Source organism: Notechis scutatus, chromosome 9 (genome assembly GCF_049901735.1).
Source record: "Notechis scutatus isolate UNSWTSFEM ecotype Mainland chromosome 9, rNotScu1.2, whole genome shotgun sequence".
In the NCBI taxonomy this organism is placed as follows: Eukaryota; Metazoa; Chordata; class Lepidosauria; order Squamata; family Elapidae; genus Notechis; species Notechis scutatus.
In genome coordinates this window covers 16,612,888-16,634,035 of record NC_142017.1, presented here as the reverse complement: position 1 = coordinate 16,634,035, position 21,148 = coordinate 16,612,888, and the positions used below count along the sequence as shown (strand labels likewise).

General features: G+C 41.9%; 1 protein-coding gene across 4 annotated transcripts in view; it reads right to left on the bottom strand.

Moving 5' to 3' along the window:
• The window catches only part of GAN (gigaxonin), a 52,797-nt gene that overhangs the window by 25,402 nt on the left and 6,247 nt on the right, over positions 1–21,148 (bottom strand). For 3 of the 4 annotated variants that reach the window (XM_087971642.1, XM_087971641.1, XM_087971640.1), the window contains exons 2-9: positions 15,764–15,878; positions 13,670–14,020; positions 11,142–11,359; positions 10,008–10,129; positions 7,722–7,834; positions 7,443–7,592; positions 3,331–3,467; positions 2,010–2,138 (exon numbers count right to left, since the gene is read on the bottom strand). In XM_087971642.1, coding sequence (XP_087827768.1) covers positions 2,010–2,138; positions 3,331–3,467; positions 7,443–7,592; positions 7,722–7,834; positions 10,008–10,129; positions 11,142–11,359; positions 13,670–14,020; positions 15,764–15,878 — 1,335 coding nt within the window. Of the gene's footprint in view, positions 1–1,767; positions 1,839–2,009; positions 2,139–3,330; positions 3,468–7,442; positions 7,593–7,721; positions 7,835–10,007; positions 10,130–11,141; positions 11,360–13,669; positions 14,021–15,763; positions 15,879–21,148 lie in introns of those variants that run through there. The other variant, XM_087971643.1, reaches the window with a different exon arrangement.

The window sequence follows — 21,148 nt, the reverse complement described above, 5'->3', positions numbered from 1 at the left end:
GTTAGTTGAGGCATTTATGAAGTTGAGTTTTGCCCTGTTTTGCTAGCTTTCTTGCCAGGGTTGTTAAGTGAATCATTGCTAAGTTAATAACACGGTTGTTAAGTGACTGGTTTCTCCGTTGACTTTGCCTGTCAGAAGGTCACAAAAGGTGATCGCATGACCCTGGGACAATGCAGTTGTCATAAACGTGAGTCAATTGCTCATCTGACCATGGAGTTGCTGCAACGGTTGTTAAGTGGGGGAAAGGGTCGTAAGTCTCTTTTTCAAGCGTCATTGCTAACTTCAAATGGTCTCTGAACGAACTGTGGTAAGTCAAGGACTACCTGTATTGTAATGATCACAAACACACACAAAGCACAAAAAGCTACAATTACATGCTTATAGTGCCACTGCTCCTATATTCAATATTTATCATGTCAAGTATAACCTACTAAGGGTTGTGAAGCAAAGAATTCAGAAGAGCTCTTTGCACAAGGCATTAGAGCAGGGTTGTCCAACCTTGGCCCCTTGAAGCCTGGCGGACTTCAACTCCCAGAATTCCCCAGCCAGCAAAGGGAATTCTGGGAGTTGAAGTCCGCCAGGCTTCAAGGGGCCAAGGTTGGACAGCCCTGCATTAGAGCAAGTGATGCATTCCTCTGGAAGAATAGAAAGCAGCAGAGACCTGACTGTCTCTGGCTGTCTTCAGGTGTGTGTTGACGCACACCTTCATTTCTCGTAACACGTTCAAGGGTGTAAAAGAATTTAGACCTGACCACGGGGTCTCAAACAGAAGGTAATGCGGAGGTTGCACTGTTCCAAAGTAAAAGGGAAGATGAGGAAGTATTCAAAATAAACTTTGCATTGATGTTATTTAGTATAAAGAAACATGGATGGGCTACGATTCTGCTATTATACCTTACCACATGGCTGGGGAATTCTGGGGGTTGAAATCCACAAAGTAACCAAGTTGAAGAACATTGTTCTTACAATAATGTAGTGGCATTCCAGGGATCCCTGTGGGGTTTGCTTCTTAACCTGGCTGATGCAGAAGGCGGCTTGTCCTTGCATCCTCAGAAAATTAGGGATACCTTTCAAAGTGGCGATGAGCCCTCCAAAGGTTGCAGCAGCTTCCATGCTTCATGCTCTGTCTACAGTTATGTATTCCTCAACATTCTGCCCTTTATGCTGTAGGATTAATTTCAATCCTTCTTAGTTTAGAATATCTATCCATCTATCTATCTATCTATCTATCTATCTATCTATCTATCTATCTATCTATCTATCTATCTATCTATCCATCCATTATCAATCTATCATCTATCTATCATCTATATATCCTCTAACTATCATCTAATCTATCTATCTATCTATCTATCTATCTATCTATCTATCTATCTATCTATCTATCTATCTATCTATCTATCATCTATCTCCACCCACCCACCAACCCACCCATTCATCTCTCTGTTTATCTGCACATTTCTTTTACATTTCATTTTAATTAACTCTGATTTCTGTATTCTACATGCTGGTCTACAACTGAATAAAGATTTGATTGATTGCTGTTCTGGGAAGCTACTGAATAATGTTTTGCACAACCCTATAGAAGTAAGCATTGGAAACCATGGAATATATAAATCATTGTAGATTCAGGCCAAAAATTGAGCTGGTTGGTCTATATTGACACTCCTACCCACTTTCTATCTACAAGGGCAGGCTGCACTCAAATGTACTCACGAATGCCGCAAGGTGCATTTCCTTTGAAGGGAAAGAGCTTTAGCAATGATTTGCCCCCACTGCCAAAGATCCAGGTTTCAAGCCAACCGAAGATACCAAGTGACAAGACCGAGAAGGATTATCTGCAGAGATAATCAATCAAAGTCGACTTTATTGGCTAGAGGGAGAGCAATTGAGAATTCCCCAGGTGCAGCTCTTATAAATGCTCTTCAGTGAAGTTGCCAAGGGCCACACAAGGCAACAGCCAACTGATTGTAGAGTTGATGAGACTCCGTTAGAGAGCAAAGATTTACCTTTTAAATTCATCGTGGTAGAATTCCGATTTGCACGTCACCATCTCACTGGTTTGATTGTCATCACGGCTTCTCACTCCACCAAAGACATAGAGCTCTGAAGCCACACCACACGCCACAGCCCCAAACCTGAAAAATAGTGGAAGATGAGACATGTAAGCATGTACATTAACTCAGCATACATGTTACTAACCCCTTCCCGTGTTGTCTTAGCGATTTCATCCAACCTCATCCAGGCTTGGGTAGGTATATTTCTTTGGCGTAAGCTGCTGCCTTAGTATTCCTGCCTCTTATTCCCCTGCACAGCTCAGGTGAAGTCTAAAGGATGAGAATCCTTTGCTTATTGGGGATGCTAGCTCATCCTTGTCTTTCTTTCTTTCTTTCTTTGCTAAATTTTTATGGCTGACCATCTCACAAACAAAGGACTTTAAGGAATCTCACTAAACAGGCTATCCATTCTTCTTTATGTCCGTTAAGAAGGTTTCTGGCCATGGATTAATTTATACACTTTCACAATGGCATGGAAGTCAATTTCCATTAGAGGCCGAACACTTTAATTCTACTCATTGGCAGCCTTTAAAAACAGTAGAAAAGGTTTTCCCATCCTACTTCACACAAAACAGGGACCCATTTACATTTGAGTGCATGTAAATTGCTAACGAATTCATTGTTCTCGAAAACAATATCATTATGGTCAATTACTTAGAGCAGGTAAAGAAAATAATTCAGTAATTAGAGTGAATGGAAACCTTTACTTTTTAAAAAATTTGGAAACGTGGCTTTTAAAAAGGAATAGAACCAAAAAAAATCCTAGCCAAAGAGCCTCGATACCACTCATTCCCTCTCCATAGTCTGAAAAGAAATGCAGGCGGCTAGTCTATTGCCTGGCCAGAGGTGAAAATACCTTTTGCTAAGGTCACCTCCCTGCAACAGACTTCTTTCTCGTCTGAACAAAAATTTCAACACCTATGACGGCCAGGTTAATGCTTAAATCTAAGATTGATAAAGAAGATTCCAGGTTTAGTCTGTGAAACGTTGAACGGCTTGTGAGAGTAGGGAAATGGTGGATGGATCTAGTCACCTGGCCGTAAATCTTAATAGCAATACACTTATATACCACTTCACAGTGCTTTTACAGCCCTCACTAAACAGTTTACAGAGTCAGCATATTGTCCTCATTTACTGACCTCGGAAGTAAGGAAGGCTGAGCCTGGTGAGATCTGAACTGCCAAATTGCAGTCAGCCGGCAGTCAGCAGAGGTAGCCTGCAGTACTGCATTCTAACCACTGCGCCACCAAATAAATCTTAATATCTTACTCACCTCCTCTCTTTCAGTGGGCAGATGGCTGTCCACTGCTGAGTCCTTGGGTCGTAACATTCCACAGACTCAAACAGCTTTCCATAGGAACCCCCGCCCATCGCGTAGATCTTCTTCTTCATAGCTGCATAGCAACCAATCTTAAAAATGAAAATGCACAACATCTGTTACACAGAGCAAGGTGTGAGTCAATCCACCACAATGTCCCGACGAAAGGCAGCGACACAACAGTAACACAAATGATGAACTCTTAAAAGGGGAAGTCCCCTCGTGCATTAATTGACAGCTGGTTAAAAGAAGATCCCACGCCTGATACAATTCAAAATAAAAACAAAAGAGTCCAGAAGATGGAGTGCTTTAAAATTTGGATCCCTATTTGGAACATAGGAAGGCAATTCCAACAGGATGGCTCTAATGAGATTCAACGTTTCTCTACATGAGTTTAAGAATTGTTTCTCTTCTTAATCAGCTCTATCAGCTTTCTAAAGGCCACTTGTACCTTAACACTTGCATCTTGTATTATGCTAGATTCACAAAAGATTTTACCTTCCCATACCATGAAAAGAGGAAGGTGGAGGAGGAAGAGGCGGAAGAGGAGAGGGGGAAGAGGAACAGGAAGGAGAAGTGGAAAGGGAAGGGAACTGCAGAAAAAATTATCTTGTGATCAACATAAAAGAACGTAACCATGCTAAATTATGACCAGAATTTTATTCCTTGTAATGAAAACCTTTTAATGTTTTGAACAGTCTTGATCTTTGGATTGATTGTATCTGACTCTGAGGCCACCTTGAAGCCAAGTTGGCAGAAATCAGAGAAAAAGGTGCCATAAACCAATTGTCAAACCTGCAAGAGAGGTAGAAGTAGTATTTCTGCTTTAAATACATGAAAGCAAGAGGCAGGTGTTGCTTTGATAAAAGAAATAAGCAGGTGTTTCCTCCTGAAGAATTAGAATTCCCTAAACCGTTCAAATAGTATATCTTGAGACAACCAACCAATTAAAAAGGGCCTTTCTATTATTTCTTTTTTCTCCCACATTATTTTATTAAGAGTGATACAAGATGATAGAGACCAAGGTTGCATATTTGAAGAGATGGTAACAATCTGTGTAGCTCATCAAAGTCAGCAAGACTTGGTCCGGCTCAGCATTAAAAGTTCTTTAATTACCCCTTCATCAGGCTCCATTCAAGCTTTCCAGAACAATTCAACTTCCTGCTTTTGACGGTTAAAGACATTTTATATTCAAAGGGAACAACCAAAGTTCCTTGAATTGCGAGACCTCAAGTGCTGCCTCAAAAGGTCTTCAAAATGGGTTGCCAACATAAAGCTTTAAAGTTTTGCAGGACAAGGCTAGTAAAGGCTTGAGACAGGAATCATTAACAGGGACACCGTTTAATTTAAAATATCAATGAAATCAAGTGGATTTCTTGGCCTGACTACCTTTCGGGAGACAGCCCTTGCATACTGGTTTTTTCCCCATTTTTAAAGCTTTTGGTTTTTTTTATATGAGACTGCTGGGTACTCATGGTTCGCCATGAAACTATGTGGTCGGGCTTAGTTTTTGGGGAGGAAAATGGAGGGGGGGATTTCTGGCTCTGCCTACCAGCATCCATCGGTATTCATCTGGCTTGCGTCAGTGTCAGTGTATGAGAGAGTTGAGGGCTGTTTGGAAACTGAAGCAGTATTTGCTGTGTGAGCAAGGAGGAGACAGCAAGGAGCCTGGGCATGGCTTAACTCAACTGTTCTGCACTAAAGCTGCTTGGTGCTGTGAAACTGAAATTGAAACTCCTCTCCTCTGCTTGTGTTTTGTATTTGGGACAGATTTCTTTTCAGGTGGGGAGGGGGAGTAGAACTCCTTAGCATCAGAGCATGTTAATAATAATATAGGAAATACTAATGCTCCAATGGTCACTTCCAAAAATCCTTTCTTAGTGAGCACCTAGAAACCAAGAGGAGCATACGTGCCAAATTTCAAGTCTGTAGGCTTTACGGTTCTGGAGATTTTGTGATGACGCATGAGCGGTCTTTCGCTTTTATATATATAAGATTGGATTGTGTCTGTCTGTCTGTTGAGAGAACATGACAGGGTGGTCAGTGAGGAAGCTTACTCTCTGGGAATCCATCTTAGTATCAATGTGTAAGAATTCTTCTATAACCACCAAAGGAGCTTTTGAGATGACCTTTTTGTTGCAATTGGTAGTTCTGAGGCCATTTCTTAAGAGCCTGCATGCTTCTTTGGTTTCACTGCCCTTTTAGTGGCTTTTTAAAAGTAGTTCAGAAGTCGAGTCTTGGCAACTGGATTTTCTTTTTCCCCCAATTTTGGCTTGAAACCTTCTGCTGCTTATGCAAGTAGCTTCTTTAGTTCACTCTTGACCGAAGAAGCGACTCAGATAAGCAGTGAAACATTTCAAACCAAAAGGGAAAGAGGTCCAGTTGCCATGCCTCAACTTCCAGCTATGTTTACTTGGAAGACTGAGAATCTTCACTAACTTTTTAAAAGCACTTCTGAGAAGCACATAGATCTGGTTCTGAGGTTGAGGAACAGGGAAGAACAACATGAAATGAACAAAATAACCGTATTTTTTTTCTAACTGGCTGTGGATGAGATCTTCCATATGAAGCTTTTCAAAAGATGTTATAAAACCTCACATGGCTATTTAGATCAGGAGTCCCCAAACTTGGCAACTCTAAGACTTGTGGACCAGAATTCTCCAGCCAGCTATGTCTTAAAATGTCTTAAAATTGTCAAGTTTGGGGACTTCTGATTTAGATGGTAGGAGCAGATCTGTATCTGAAATTATACTGAAATATTGAATACTGACATGATTTCTCCTGTTGGGCTTTGGATAACCATCTCGATAACCATCTCGAAATAAGCAACGGCATAAATTGCTTAGAAAGTCCATCTTCTGAAGCAGGAACTACCTAGAAGTTATCTGAAGATCTGGCCCCACTGTTTTCAGCACCACAACCAACAACCGAAACATCCTTTTACAATATTAATACGTGGTGTCAATCCTATTGGCAGCTGCAGCAACTACATCAACAAACCACTTCTGCAACCTTGACAAGAAAACTGCAGGAACCAGTAAAGGAGTCAACACTGACTTGATTCTCACAGACAAGCCATCAGCTAGCTAGCTGAAAGGGTTGCTAAGAAAAAAATACTAGTTATTCTGAGTCCATCATATGATGCCAATATGCACAGTTTTACAGTATAAAGTCAGGGAAAGTTCTGGGGTTTCTGAGACAAGTGAACGAGTATTGTCCTATCAGGAATTGAGAATCTGCAGACCTTTGGAAACACAACTAGAGAATTATTCTCATCACAGTAATAGGATTTAGACTTATATACCACTTCACAGTGCTTTTACAGCCCTCTGTAAACAACTTACAGAGTCAGCCTATTGCCCCCAACAATCTGGGTCCTCATTTTTACTGACCTTGGAAGGTTGAGTCAACTTTCATCTTTGAATATTAGTGGTTATGGGTGAGATGTATTGAAATCCAACAACATCTAGATGGCCATAGGTTGCTCTATTCGAGGAGCTGATTGAGACCAAACCCCAATTGGTATTGCTAGCCCCTGAACTAAAGTTGTAGCAAGACAACTTTAAAGATTTATATATTTGTGAGGACAGCCAACTCACAACAACTCTGGGAAACTTTATGACTGACTTATAAATTCCTAAATCAGTACTTAATTTTCCTTTATTTCTTCCTCACTTACCTTCTCTTGTCCCTTGTTTATTAGATGCTGTAATTCCTGCAGAAGCAATTGCTTCATTTGGTTTTCAATCTGTGTAATGGCAATGAGTACCTTATGGTCTCTTTTAAGAGAAATTTGGCACTAAGCCCCAAAGAGATTTAAAACCTCTTAATTCAAGTGCATCTTTTTTTTTTTTTTTTGAAATAGACTCTTGAGGATTGGGGAACGGCACAGAAAGGGAAACTGAGAAAACCAGAGCTTATTGTTTCATACTTATAATTGGTAGTATTCTTTTATTTTAAAAAAAACACATAGAAAAAAGGGGTGGGGAAAAAAAAAAGAGATACGGTACAGTAATTTCAGAAAGAAATACGACCAGCTTGCTTTTTATCTTTTGCTTGCCTCTTACCTTCCTAATCATTGTTAAGTCCGGTTGCTTTGTCCATGTCCTATTGTAAATGTCATAGGACTCCATGGAAGTGAGCACCTGTTCTCCATCCTCACCTCCCAAAACGTACAGCACCCCATCAATCTCGACCAGACCAAAATTGTGCCGGGCCTATTGGAAATAAGAGGTGTAAGAACCAACTCTTAATCATACAGTTCCGCAAATTTCGTGAGGTTACAATACAAGCGATGAAGCGCATCAGCAGCTACAGTTACACCGTTCGCAGAAACCGAAAGCTACCTCAGTCATCGGTGGCAAGGGGCTCCACGTATTTGCATCTGGATCGTACTTTTCGCCCGAATTCAAGGTAGTTTTGTTTTCATCTTGACCTCCCAGGACAAACAGGAACCCCTCTGAGAAACAAGCCATAAAGAGATATTTCAAAACACAGGTCATAATGGTGGCACATCAAGCTATAACATGCATTTTATAAGAACGATCAACAACTGGTGAGGGAAAGAAGCGTTGGAATTAAATCACAGAAACTATTGAAAGGACTACATCTTCAGGTTTTAATAACAGAATTGGAAGAAACCAGAGATATCTCCTCGTCCTACCCCCTTGCTCAGCAGGAAACAAATGGCTGACCAATCTCTTCTGAAAAACCACCAGTGAAGAAGCACTTACAACCTCTTAGAGGCGAGTCATTCCACTAATTAATTGTTCTCACTGACAGAAAATTTCTCCTTAATTCTAAGTTGAATTTCTCTTGGTAAGATTCCATCCATTACTTCTTGTCCTATCTTCAGGCGCTCTTCTTCCTAGCCGGCAATATGATTCCTGCCCAGCCAAACCACGTTGGGTATGAGAAGAGAGCCCGACTTTACAGCCTAATCAAGCTGCACCATTCCAGAACATTTCTGCCCAGATCTTCTTCTCATGAGCGTGAAAATTGGTATGCTGGACTACATCTGCAACTATTTCAATAGGCATGAGTGAATAATAACCCAGCAGATGTAGTGGGCACCTAACTGAACATCAGACTAAACTATTCATTTATCTTCTTGAGTTTGGCTTAGTATGTTTTGTGAACGTAGCCACTGTAGTTTGTTAAACGTAGTTAAGAAAACTATGGTTGGATATAATGTATATACCTAATTACTGGCTCTAAGATGTTTAACGAGTTTCTGTTAGGCAGTAAAGAAAATGTACAAGGACAAAAGGATTACATCAAAAGAGTAAAAGAACCAGTTTAGTGTAGTAATGATGAGCTGGCCTAGTAAACTCAGTTCTAAGCCTCCCTTAAGCATGAATGCTGGCTGGGCGACTCCAGAGGAAAATAGGAGGAACAAGGAGTATTAGGGATACTTGCTGTCTTGAGTTACATATAAAAAAAGGCAGGAAAGAAAGGGTGTGTTATTAAAAAGACGTTTAGATTCTAGAAAGAGTGCAGAGAAGAGCAACAAAGATGATTAGGGGACTGGAGGCTAAAACATACAAAGAACGGTTGCAGCAACTGGGTGTGTCTAAGTCTAGTGAAAAAGACATTGAGGGGCTGACAAGGTAGCAGTGTTGCAATTGAGGGGCTGCCACAAAGAAGAGGGGGTTAACCTATTCTCCAAAGTACCTGAGAGTGGGATAAGAAGCAATGGATGGAAATTAATCAAGAAAAGATTCAACCTAGAATTAAGGAGAAATTTCTTGATAGTTACAATAATTAACCAGTGGAACAGCTTGCCTTCAGAAATTGTGGGAGCTCCATCACTGGAGGCTTTTAAGAAGAGACTGGACAGTCGTTTTTTTCTGAAATGGTCTAGGGTCTCCTGCTTGAGCAGGGGGTTGGACTAGACGACCTCCAAGGTCCCTTCCAACTCTGTTATGCTGTATTCTGACTATATTCATAGTCAACGAAGAATTTTAAAAAATAGTAAAATACATACAATGTGACTGAGTTCCTCTAAGACAAGGATGTACATCTTTATAGCACTTCCTTGTATACAATGTCTGAGTGGGAAATGACAGCATCTCCAAAATGGCCAGATAGTCCACAATATTGCAATTCTAAGCCGCAACCTTTTTTTATACTTGTACCTACATCATATGTGCATACAAAATGTCAGGAATCCAATTGTGATGCTGTGTCTACAATCTTGCCTGTTCTAACTTCCACAAGTATGCACCCTCTGGAGAGGCTGCTAGAGGAAATGGAAGCAAAAAAATGTATTTTGGTGAAAACCTATCATACCTGTTAGAATACAATAGCAAAAGGATAGATAAACTTCAGAAAAGCTATAAATACGTAACATTTTCCACTGATCTCTTTTGAACAGTGGCTTGTATTTATTAGTCAAAAACTGGTCACCTCATCAAATATTTATTTGATATACCACATGTGTCTGGCATTTCCTCCTCCTCCCTCCCTCCCTCTATGGTTTTTCCTCTAAACGAGAGATAAGTTAATTATTCACAGGTTAATACTTGCCCAGGATCTGACTGACAGTAGCTAAAAGATTATTTGACTTTGCAAATATTTAAAACTTTTGTACCCTTTTTCATTCAAGGGAAGGAGGGGACCAGATTTCCTACCTGCAGAAAGCACACTGTGGTTTATCCTGGGTGTACTCATAGGAGCCAGCTCTATCCACAATTGTCTGTGACGGTCATACAAAGGGCACATGCATCGCACTGCAGCTGAAGGCTTCCTGGAGCTGAATAGAAAGAAAAAGCAGAAATTAACTCATCTTTATTGGACAATTCATTGCTAAACAATTTTAAAAATGCTCTCTCTCTCTCTCTCTCTCTCTTAAATATTTCAGAAAGACTTGGCCTCCAATACGATTCACAGATTAATCAGTACTGGGAAAGACAGTAAGAAGCTGAGATAAACCACTCCCAAATAAAGCTTTATTTTTTGGGGGGGAAATAATTGATTCCTGGCTATAAAACAAATCTCAATCAGAACACAACACTTTTATTTGGGATGGAGGGAATAGAGAAAGAAAATCCAGGAGAAGAACTCAGTTATTTTGATATGAAATTATTCCACCTTATCATTTTGGTTAGAAAATTAACCAATTTTTTTTTGGGGGGGGGGGGAAGGGAAGGATATGGTAGATTACAATTCACCTAATGCATCTTGATCATTAAATATAACCCATAAATATGATCCTTTATAGTTTTCTACAAAGGTTTAGACCCAAAAGCTTTTCTGGAAGTAAAATATGGACACTTTGTCTACAACGTGGCATTTCACCATTTCTAAACATTATTTCAATATAAAAAGGCGAGACGAGTCAGCTTGACCGGCAGCTGCCAAGACTTTCCCAGACTTTGGCTTGACGGTAGACATGGAGCTAACCCCGCGTTGAGTGATAAGTGTCTCAAAACAACCCATAATTCTCAAGCTCATTGGGTTCTTGCTCTTTTCTAGCCTTGCTTTTCTTCTTGCAGATGTTTGGTTACCAAGCCAGGTGACATCAATAGTCTACCCGATGATGGACTTAGCTTGATAATGAAACATTTTTGCAAGAAAAGTAAGGTCAGGTCAGCGACAACCCAACCATTCAACCCTTAAGATCTGTTTATTCTCTGCTACATCAATGTCAAACGTTTCTTTGATGGAGTGTTTGACCTTTATGTCAAATTTATGTCTTCTTTTGTCTTTCTGACTCCTTCCCTTGCCAATGAGACCAGCCGCCGCCGCTTCCCTGAATGACTTACACTCTTTCTTCACCTCCGACAGTCACGATGCACTCCGAGTATCCTCGGGGTTTAAAAGAAGCCAGCATCGCCTCTTCTTGCTGGGGTGGGGTGAGTGGAATGTTGTTACATTCTTTGACAATCTCCCGAACCAATGGCTCATTCATCATTTGTTCACGCAAGTAAGTAGAGTCCAATCCAGTGACCCACACAGCCGACATAACATCCTTCATATGAACCTGGAGAGCCACAAAGATAACGGAAGTTCACAAAATGATCCTGAGCTTTAAAGTTTGTGCTTAAAATTCGCTGTTAATTAGACTTTCGCAGGAAGAGAGGCAGCTTCGAGCTATCTCAAAATGGTAGGAAATTCTACACCAAGTTTTAGCAATTGTAGGCCAAAGCAGGGGCCTTGTCCAAAGTAGAGAACAAATGGTTCCAACTACTAGCTCTTGTAATGAATGTGCTGTCGTTTGCCAGCAGCCTGTGCAGATGGCAGCGGAATCGGACAACGGGGAAGAACAGGGAACAGTCCAGGAGTCTGGAGAGGACCTGCATCCAATGCAGAGATGGGGCCAGGACCATCTGGGAGTGGCGTGCTGACTCTGGAGCTTCCAGAGTCTGGCAGCAGCAAGGCAGAGGAACAAGGGGAGCCTCTTCCCAGTGTGCGTGTGCGCAGAGCCGCTAGAGGAGCAGCGGAGACAAAAGAGGCGATTCGGGAGTAAGGATTGGAGGTGATTGCCCCTCTCCTAAGAGTTAAAAGTGCAAAGGTAGAGAAACCTTTGCAGGAAGCAAAGTCATTCGCTCTGTTCGGATTAAAGCTGGAAGCTCTGTGTCGACTTTGAACTTCGTTTGTTTTTTTACAGTTAATTTGGCCCTTAGTTGTTGGCAACAATTCAAAGGAGAGAAAGGTGGGTGCTTATCTCAAGGGATTGTTTGGGACTCATTACTGGTTGGGAATGAACATAATTCCCAGTGTTGAAATAAAACAAAAGTTGTTTGGACTAAGCGTGTGCTTAATTACAGTCTCGGGAAGCCTTGGTCAGAACAGAATGGAGACAATGGGGGGCAGGGATGTGCCAAAAGAAAAAAAGAAAGAAGACAAGAAATAGTAGAGTCTATTTATGAGTTGAATGGTTGTAAAAATCTCAGATCCTGCTAAACTGGAGAATATGACTTTATGACAAAATTCAGCTTTCTTGTATTCCTACTGTTCAGTCTTTAGATAAGAGTCTTGGTTTTGTAGCTAAGAAGATATATTTGACAGTGAGTGAATAAAGCCTGCTGACATCCTGGAGGTCAGGTAGTCCTCAACTTAAAAACAGTTCGTTTTAGTGACTGTTCAAAGATACAATGGCACTGAAAAAAGTGACTTACACCTGTTTTTCACACTTACAACCATTGCAGCTTCCCCATGGTCACATGATCAAAATTCAGACGCTTGGCAGCTGACTCATACTTACAACGGGTAAGAGTGTCCCAGGGTTATGCGATCACCTTTTTGCAATCTTCTGACAAGAAAAGTCAACGGAGACCTCAGATTTACTTAACCACTGTGCTGCTAACATCACAACTGCAGTGATTCACTTAATGACTGTGGCAAGAAAGGTCGCAGAATGGGGCAAACCTCACTTCACAAATGTCTCGCTTAGCAACAGAAATTTGGGGCTCAATTCTGTTCGTAGGTCGACTACCTGTAGAGGATGATGTATGAACTACAGCAGGGGTCGCCAACCCTTTGGACTTCAGTGACCACCAAACTCATAATTTTAAATCTCCCGGACCAGAGACGCTGGGAAAATCCCCAAAAACGTCTGCAGGAAAATTCTCCACCCCATTTTCCTACTGATCAATCATTCTTTATTCGGGATCACAGAATACCATCTCCAGCTCTGTTCTCAGGGGGAGAGAGAGACTTTTGGCTTCATGCAAGGAAAGCAGCAGAAGCAGCAGAAGTCTTTCTTTCTTTCCCCCAAACTCTGCCAGAATGGCACAGCCTCTTGGAGCAGGATGCCTTGAAAGGTCCCAAAGATTAATTTCTGGTGGAGTTTGGGGCAGAAAAAGAAAGACTTTTGCTGCTTTCCTTGCGTGCAGCCAAAAGCAGAAGAAGAAAGAAGCGGAGAGAAGCAGCCTGGTGGCCAAACCAGGCGCGTGGGGTGAGTGGGGCAAGTTCCCCCCTCTGCCCTTTCCCCCCTCCCCTCACTACCTCATGTTGTTCGCAATGCAAGCGACGCAAGCCTTGTGTTCCGATGGGCCATGTGGGCGGCGCAGCCTCGTGTCCCCGCTCAGCCTGGACTAATTGCTTTGGGGGTGACATTTCTCTGCGGACCACCAAAGTTTTCTCATGGGCCACCAGTGGTCCCCGGCCCACCGGTTGGTGACCACTGAACTACAGGAGCAAGGAAACTCAAAGCAGAGCAAACATGACATGACCATGTTCCAAAGCAGGGAGCCAAACACCCCACATTAGAAGCATCCAAATAAACCAACAGGAGCAAATGCTGTATGTTTTATCCAAACCTCTTAAAGGTAACTTTTGAGCCCTGTACCTTTCTTAATTCAGGATCATGGGAAATCCACCGAATGACTGCTTCAAAAATATGTTTTTCATCCCCAACGTTCAACTTCTCCAAAGACAGCACTTCTTTGAGTCTTTGAGGAGTGAGTTCTAGGAATTCTTCCGTGCTGCTGACGTCCCGGAAGTGCGTTTCAAGGTACTCCGAGGCCAGGTAGTGAACGTGGAGTAGACAGTAGTGTAGCGCAAAGTCCCGAATGCCAATGCAGTTTTCCGCAGCAATGCAACCCTCCAGAAACTCACAACACAGCTTCTTTAGGTCGGTAAGCAGCAACAGGTCAGCAGCTTGTACCACATCCTGGATGGTCTCTTCGCTTAGCTTGATCTAGGGGTCAAGGCAGAAAAGTGCGGCCGGTTATGACGAAGGCTTGAGTCAAATGCCAGATAGCTTCCTACATAAGCGCCTAACTCCGTGATGGCGAACCTATCGCACGTGCGCCACAGGTGGCATGCAGAGCCATTTGTGCGGGCACGCGAGCCCCAGCCAAACTTACCTGCACTGCGCATGTGCGCACCTCCCAGCTGATTTTCGGCCCATTTGAGGCTGTTTTCGCCCTATTGGAGGCTCGAGGGAAGCCTTTGGAGCCTTGGGAGGCTGAAAAATAGGCCTTCCAGAAATACTGGAAGTGCCGAAACGGCCCTGTTTTCAGCCTCCCAAGGCTCCAAAGGCTTCCCTCGGGTCTCCGATAGGGCAAAAACAGCCTCCCCTGGGTTCCAGAGGCTCCCTGGAGGCTGAAAACGGGCACTTCCGGTATTTCTGGAAGCCTCATTTTTTGGCCTCCCGAGGCTGCGGAGGCTTCCCTTGAGCCTCTGGGAGGGCGAAAACGGACTCAAATGGGCCAAAAATCAACTGGGAGGCGCATGCATACACAATGCAGGTAAGGGGACAGGACAGGGGTGTTGCACACGCATGTGTGGAGTGCATTGCATTGAGGGTGCTGGCAGGAGTGTGCTTTTGGCACATCACAACAAAAAGGTTCGCTATCACTGACCTAGCTGATTTTTCCTGGTTTACTTTTAGATTAATAAACAGGTAAAAGTGGAGTGCTAGAAAAATACAAAAGGACATGTGAACCTGTTGTAGCAAGACCCATAGACTTTCTTCTTCTCCAGTAGACCCACATTTTTACTGGCTAGGTCATGAAATACAGGAGCAGAGAAGAGCAACGAAGATGATTAGGGGACTGGAGGCTAAAACATATGAAGAACAGTTGCAGGAACTGGGTAGGTCTAGTTTAATGAAAAGAAGAATTAGGGGAGACATGACAGCAATGTTCCAATATCTCAGGGGCTGCCACAAAGAAGAGGGAATCAAGCTATTCTCCAAAGCACCTGAGGTAAGAAGTAATGGATGGAAACTAATCAAGGAGAGAAGCAACTAAGAACTAAGGAGAAATTTCCTGACAGTTAGAACAATTAATCAGTGGAACAACTTGCCTCCAGAAGTTAGTTGTAAATGCTTCCAACACTGGAAGTTTTAAAGAAGAGATTGGATAACCACTTGTCTGAAGTGGTGTAGTGTTTCCTGCCTAAGCAGGGGACTGGACTAGAAGACCTCCAAGGTCCCATCCAACTCTGTTATTCTATTTCTAAGTTGGCTTTCAGAGTCACAGAACACATAGCAGATGTCCCATAGGGTTTGCAACTTTCGGCAAAGTGTTTGGTTGGCTGTTGCAGAAGTGAGGTTCCCCACTTGGACCTCCAATTTCCTCCAGCTGCATTTTCTTAATGGATGCTAGAGTATATGCAGAATTCAATAGATAAAAGCATGATCTCTTTGAACGATCACACTGATGCTTAAGAACGAAAGGAGTATTTATTTGACAAATTGGGGCCAAGTCTACTTTAGCTTCACAAAGTTTTCAGTGATCCACCAGGAGATCCATCAGAAACTGGCCAGGATTCATTGTGAAATACTTCTGCTTTATGAACGTATTTCCTAAGAGATTTAACTTACAGCTGTAGACTAACTTTTGAGCAGACATGGACAGAATTGTGACTGGATACACATATGTGCATACACAATATTCCTGAAGATATATGGAGGAATAGTATTAGTAACACATACCTGACCACTGAAGATGTAGTCCAGAATCTCTTTCATGGTATCCACAGATATCCCTTCAAGTTCAATTTTATACACAGATCCATCATCCTTGGGAGAGTTATAGTTCAGCTTTGTTCTGTAAAAGACAGACTTTAATTTTAAAAAAGCAATACGAATAGGGCAAATGTCTCACAAAATTACACATGAGAAACAGCTTCCAGAGTGTTTTCAATTATATCATCTTCTGTGGTTGTTCTCAAAAATTCCAATACACAAGTAGAAAATCCTTAGGACTAAGTGAACACTTCATGATGTTCAGTGCTGTCTCGTGGCATTTTAGTATTCCACTAAATGAAAAAAAAAAAAAACCACTCTTTTTCATTTTATTTCTCAAATCTCAGATAAGTTGTACATCTGTCAGGTCCATATGGATATCTGAACATTTGTACAGAATAATTCCAAATTATGTAATGATACATTTCTCCAAATGCAACAAATATAAGTCAGTCTATGACTGCAAAACAAGGCCCGGGTGACACGTCGTGGCCCTTTATCAGGAATTGCATGAATTGTCCAATTAAGCCACATAATTAAAGAAATGCCCCACATAAATTTTTAAACTTCAGGGACTCGCAATTTGTCAGAATCACAAGAATAGTAGAAGCTATTGTTAAGTATTACAATGGCAGAAACAATAGAGTCAATCAAGCAAAATTTGAATTATTTGACAGCTAGATTCGTACGAAACCCTGGACACTGACTGGGTCTTGTCTTGCTAGCCACTACTTAAGCTAGACGAGGTTAATGTTATAGTCACGTCTCTGTTAAGAATTGGTCAAAAGGCCATGCTGTTTGTTCTGTCTTGTCAATGAAATCTTGACATAACTTTGCTGTGGCCTTCATTGAAAAAAAAGGATAACATGCAAAACATGTCAGCATGTGGGAAACTCTCTTCCTGCAAACCAACTAGCTGACTTGAAGCCTGGGTGATTGGGCAGGCACATATAATCCTTCCTGATGGGAGCCCCAGCAGAATTGTTCCCTTTGCCACATACATGCACACACACGCAACCAGGAAACAGCTTTTGTGTGCAAGATTACAAAGGATGTGTTACATAGCAGTTCTTATGAGTATTTTATACAGACTAGCCTTTTCTGGTTCAGCTTTCTGGTTCAGTCTATGTAATTTTCCACTTAAAAACTTGAACTTACACACAGCACCGAAGAAACTTCCAATTAGAAAGTCTGTAGAGATTTTCAGCCATCCAGGATGTCATGGCTGTTCCAAAGGTGCTTTTTTTCAGGAGTCAACTGGACTTTCTTGTTTTTTTCTTTTGAAAACATTTCGCTTCTCATTCAAGAAGCTTCTTCAGCTCTGGCAGGATTTTTCATTCCCTTCCATTCCCCAGTATCCTCTCAGAGCTGAAGAAGCTTCTTGGATGAGAAGCAAAACGTTTTCAAAAGAAAAAAAAACAAGAAAATCCAGTTGCCTCCTGAAAAAGCACCTTTGGGACTTCCAATTAGAAACATACTCTTTCCTTCAGAATAGACAAGGGAAAGTCAGCAAGTGAAGCAAAAATGCCGTAGAAATAGATGTCCTTATTTATTTTGGTTTCGTTTAGGACAGAAATGGATCTAATTTGCTATCAACCTTTTTCTTTAAAGGGTTTAAAAGTTTTAAGGCTTTAAAATGTAGGTGAGAAAATTTACTGCTGCGTCGCTCGACTCACCATATGCTTTTCCAAGCAGCAAATTTGCAAGGAGATAACATACAGATTGGCAAGGATTATTCAGAGAGAAGGAAGATGGGAAAACGTAATTCTCAACTATCAGCTAGAAGTGAATCCTTGGTGAGAAGTTATTAGAAATAAAATGCAGATTAACACAGCTATTCCCAGGACTTGTTTCGAGGTATACATTTACATGCATGAAATATGCAATAAGCTCCTAAGCATAAAAAAATCATTGAGCATCAGTTATGCAGGATGCAGAGGGAGAGCCATAAATTCATCCAGTGACATCAATTTAATGGAATTTAAAGGCTTGCTCCCCATCAATAACGGCCCTCTTTCAACCTCCGACTTTTATTACATCCATGTATTAGCCTGTTAACTATTTGGTGATTTGATTATATATACAGAGCTGTAAGCTGCTAAAAGGTTTGTTTAGACAATTTATCTCTTTATTTATCTACTTGTGTGCACAGGTAGATGAATCTATAGCGGATTCACTGAGAAACATAAAACACACAGAGTTTAATCTACAGAAACCACACAGCAAATCTAACTCAGGACACCTTTCTCAGAACCCTGAGTCAGCATTAAGCTTTTATTAAAGGTGGCAGAAAAGGGGATTTTTTTTTCCAGCAAACACCTGATTCCAATCCCTTCCCTGTAGTCAAAGTCAGGATCACTGCTGATATGGATAGCAGACACACAGAGAGAGACAGGGGGATAGACAGAGACCGAGAAGGGAGAGAGAGAGAGGGAGAAAGAGAGAAAGACAGGAAGATAGAGACAGGGAGAGAGACACAGAGGAGGGAGAGACCAAGAGAGAGAGAGAGGGAGAGAGAGACAGAGAGAGGGAGGGAGGGAGAGCGAGCTTTTGTTCAGGTTTACGGAAGTTTCAATCCAGCACTCATTTTATTAAATTCAAGACATAACATAATGGAAAGTTTCTTGAGCCTCTCTGCCCTTGAGTTACTCATTATGCAGATAAGAAGGAAGGTGCTTTTCCTTATTTGTTTTCCTCCCCCCCCCACATACTGGAAGGGAACTGACATCAAAGCAAAGATCCTCAAATGGGAAAAGGGCTGCAGGGAGAACCAAGGGTCTATGCTCCTCCCTGCTTATGCATTCTTCCAGCCTTTTATAATTCCCTGGAGATGTGTCTGGGGTGAATCAGTGTTTAAAGAGGCGCATATAGCCTCTTTGCCCTGTGGAAGCAACCGTCTAGATTTCATTACTTCCTAAATCTCACCTACAGCTACTGATCCAAAGCAACACAGTAGTTGTATATTTTTTTCCTAGCTAAATCCTACATGAAAATTTGTGGGCTGCCAGAATGAGTTCCCCATGTTCACCCCAATTAAATCTTGCTTAATTATGTAATATGTAAGGCGGCTTTAATGTGGTGTGTTTTCACTCTATAGCTGTAATGTTATCCCCTTGTTTTTCTAATTTGATTTCATTAAAATGCATTTTAGGGGCTTTATCTTAACAGAGTTGAGACCATGAAACAGACATGCCACTCTAAGATCAGTTCCTGTCCCCCAAAAAACAAACAAAGGTTTATTCTTTTTCTGCATGTCATACCTTAGGCCCTTTGGCAGCACAAATTAGAAGATATATGGTAAGCTTTAACCACACCCTGTTCCCACTGCCAATTTTCTGAAAGTTATGGTTGTATGTTTTCTTTTCAGGTGCTCTACACAAGAACCACTTAAAACAAAAACACACACTCTGTGTAAAAAACCAAAGGGACTCTACCCTTCCATTTGCAGAAGGAGCTACTACAATATTTATACTTAAACTTCATGAACTATTTCTATTTCCCTATCCACTCACATATTCTCTCCTAAGTGCATTAGTAGGTCAGTGGTATCCTAAAAACTGGACCAGTTCTCTTAAAAGGCCTGCCAGAGGAGAATCTTCTGTTGGAAAGTAACTTCTATGTGAACTTCAAAGCTGATTTAGAGGTAAGAAAACGGGGATGTAAAATCCCTATTAGGAGATAGCAGCTGAACAGGAGATGAAGTAGCAACACAAGATAGTTGGGTATGGTCTCCCTATTTCTGGTAAGACATATTGCACTTCTGAAATGTTGTATGTGCACCAGCCCAAACTGATCCAGCTGCAGGGTGAAGGCCTCTTTATGGAAAGTTATACTGGTCCACAGACAGACAGATGTTGGTAGATAGATGTTTTTCAACTTCCAAGTCTGCAGCTGAGAGTTAGCACTTAGCCCAAAGTCACCCAGCCACTTTCCGTGCCTGGGGAGGATTAGAAGATGGGCCTCTTTGCATTTGGTCTGGCAACAACTTAATTACTGCATAACACCCAGCTCTTGTATATACAATAGACACACATGGAAGATTAACATACCGTATTTTTCGGAGCATAAGACACTCTGAAGTATAAGACGCACCAAGCTTTTGAGGAGGAAAACAAGGAGGAAAAAAAAAAACCTGCCTCGGCCTCCCACCAATTTGCCTCCTTGCAGCAAACAGCCTGTTCAGCTTCAGCCCAGCCTGATCAGTACAAGCAGCTGATTATGAGTTGGATCAGCTGTTTCGGGCTGCAGGGATTGCCATCGCCTATTGCCACTTCTCTGTGCCCCCTTTTTGGCCTCCGCGCACCCCGTTTTCCACTTGTTCAGATTCTTCCCACCCGGAATGGGCAGAAAATGGGGGGCGCGGTGGCCAAAAACAGGATGTGGAGGCCAAAAATGGGGCGTGCAGAGGCAGCAATAGGCGATGGCAATCCCTGCAGCCTGAAACAGCTAATCATTGGGAGGCCGATCCAACCATCAGCTGCTTGTGCTCATCAGGCTGTGCTGAAGTGGTCAGGCTGTTTGCTGCAAGGAGGCAAATTGCTGGGAGTCAGAGGCTGAAGGGTGGGGGCGGGGTGGGCAGGCGGGGCTTTGGCAACATTTGTTGTATAAGACACACAGACATTTCCACCCACTTTTTTTGGGGGGTGTTACATCTTATACTCCGAAAAAATACGTTAAGTCTATGTTTTGGTTTGCTTTCTCTGATAATTTATTTATCTTTTTGGACTCATGCGCACATTGTAACTTTGAGCACATGCTTTACTTGGGGAAACCATTTTCAGAACCAAATCTGGAGCACTGCTCTTCTCTTGGTTTCCAAAGTGTATGTAAGTCAACTACTGAACCTTGGCCAGGGTGACTTTGGGCCAGTCGCTCTCTCAGCTCAACCCATTTCACGGGGTTGATATTGCAGGGAAAACAGGAGGCCAGAAGGAGTATTATGTACGTTTGCTTCCCTGAGTTACTTACAAAGTAACAAAAGGAGGATTTTAAAATATTAACACAAACACAGCAAATAAGTCAGTAACATAGTATCTAAATGAACTTAGGGTAGATTTTTTGTTGTTGTTGTTACGTGGATGGCGTGCAAATATTCTATATTGTAAATACATAATCATGTTGCAGGACACAAAGTAAGCAAGCTAGGATAGCATGCATGGCTTCTGAAGTTTCCTCCAACCTTCTTAACTGCAGTTCCATTCTGGTTCGGGTGACCAGAAAGGAGAAGAGGAGAAGCTTCCACGGGGCGTTGTTGCCCAATTTTCTCTCCCGTAGAAATGTACTGTGGGAATTATTCCTAGCGTTTTTCCTTTTTATCCCACCTGGCCCCAAATTCAAGCTTGATCTCTCTTT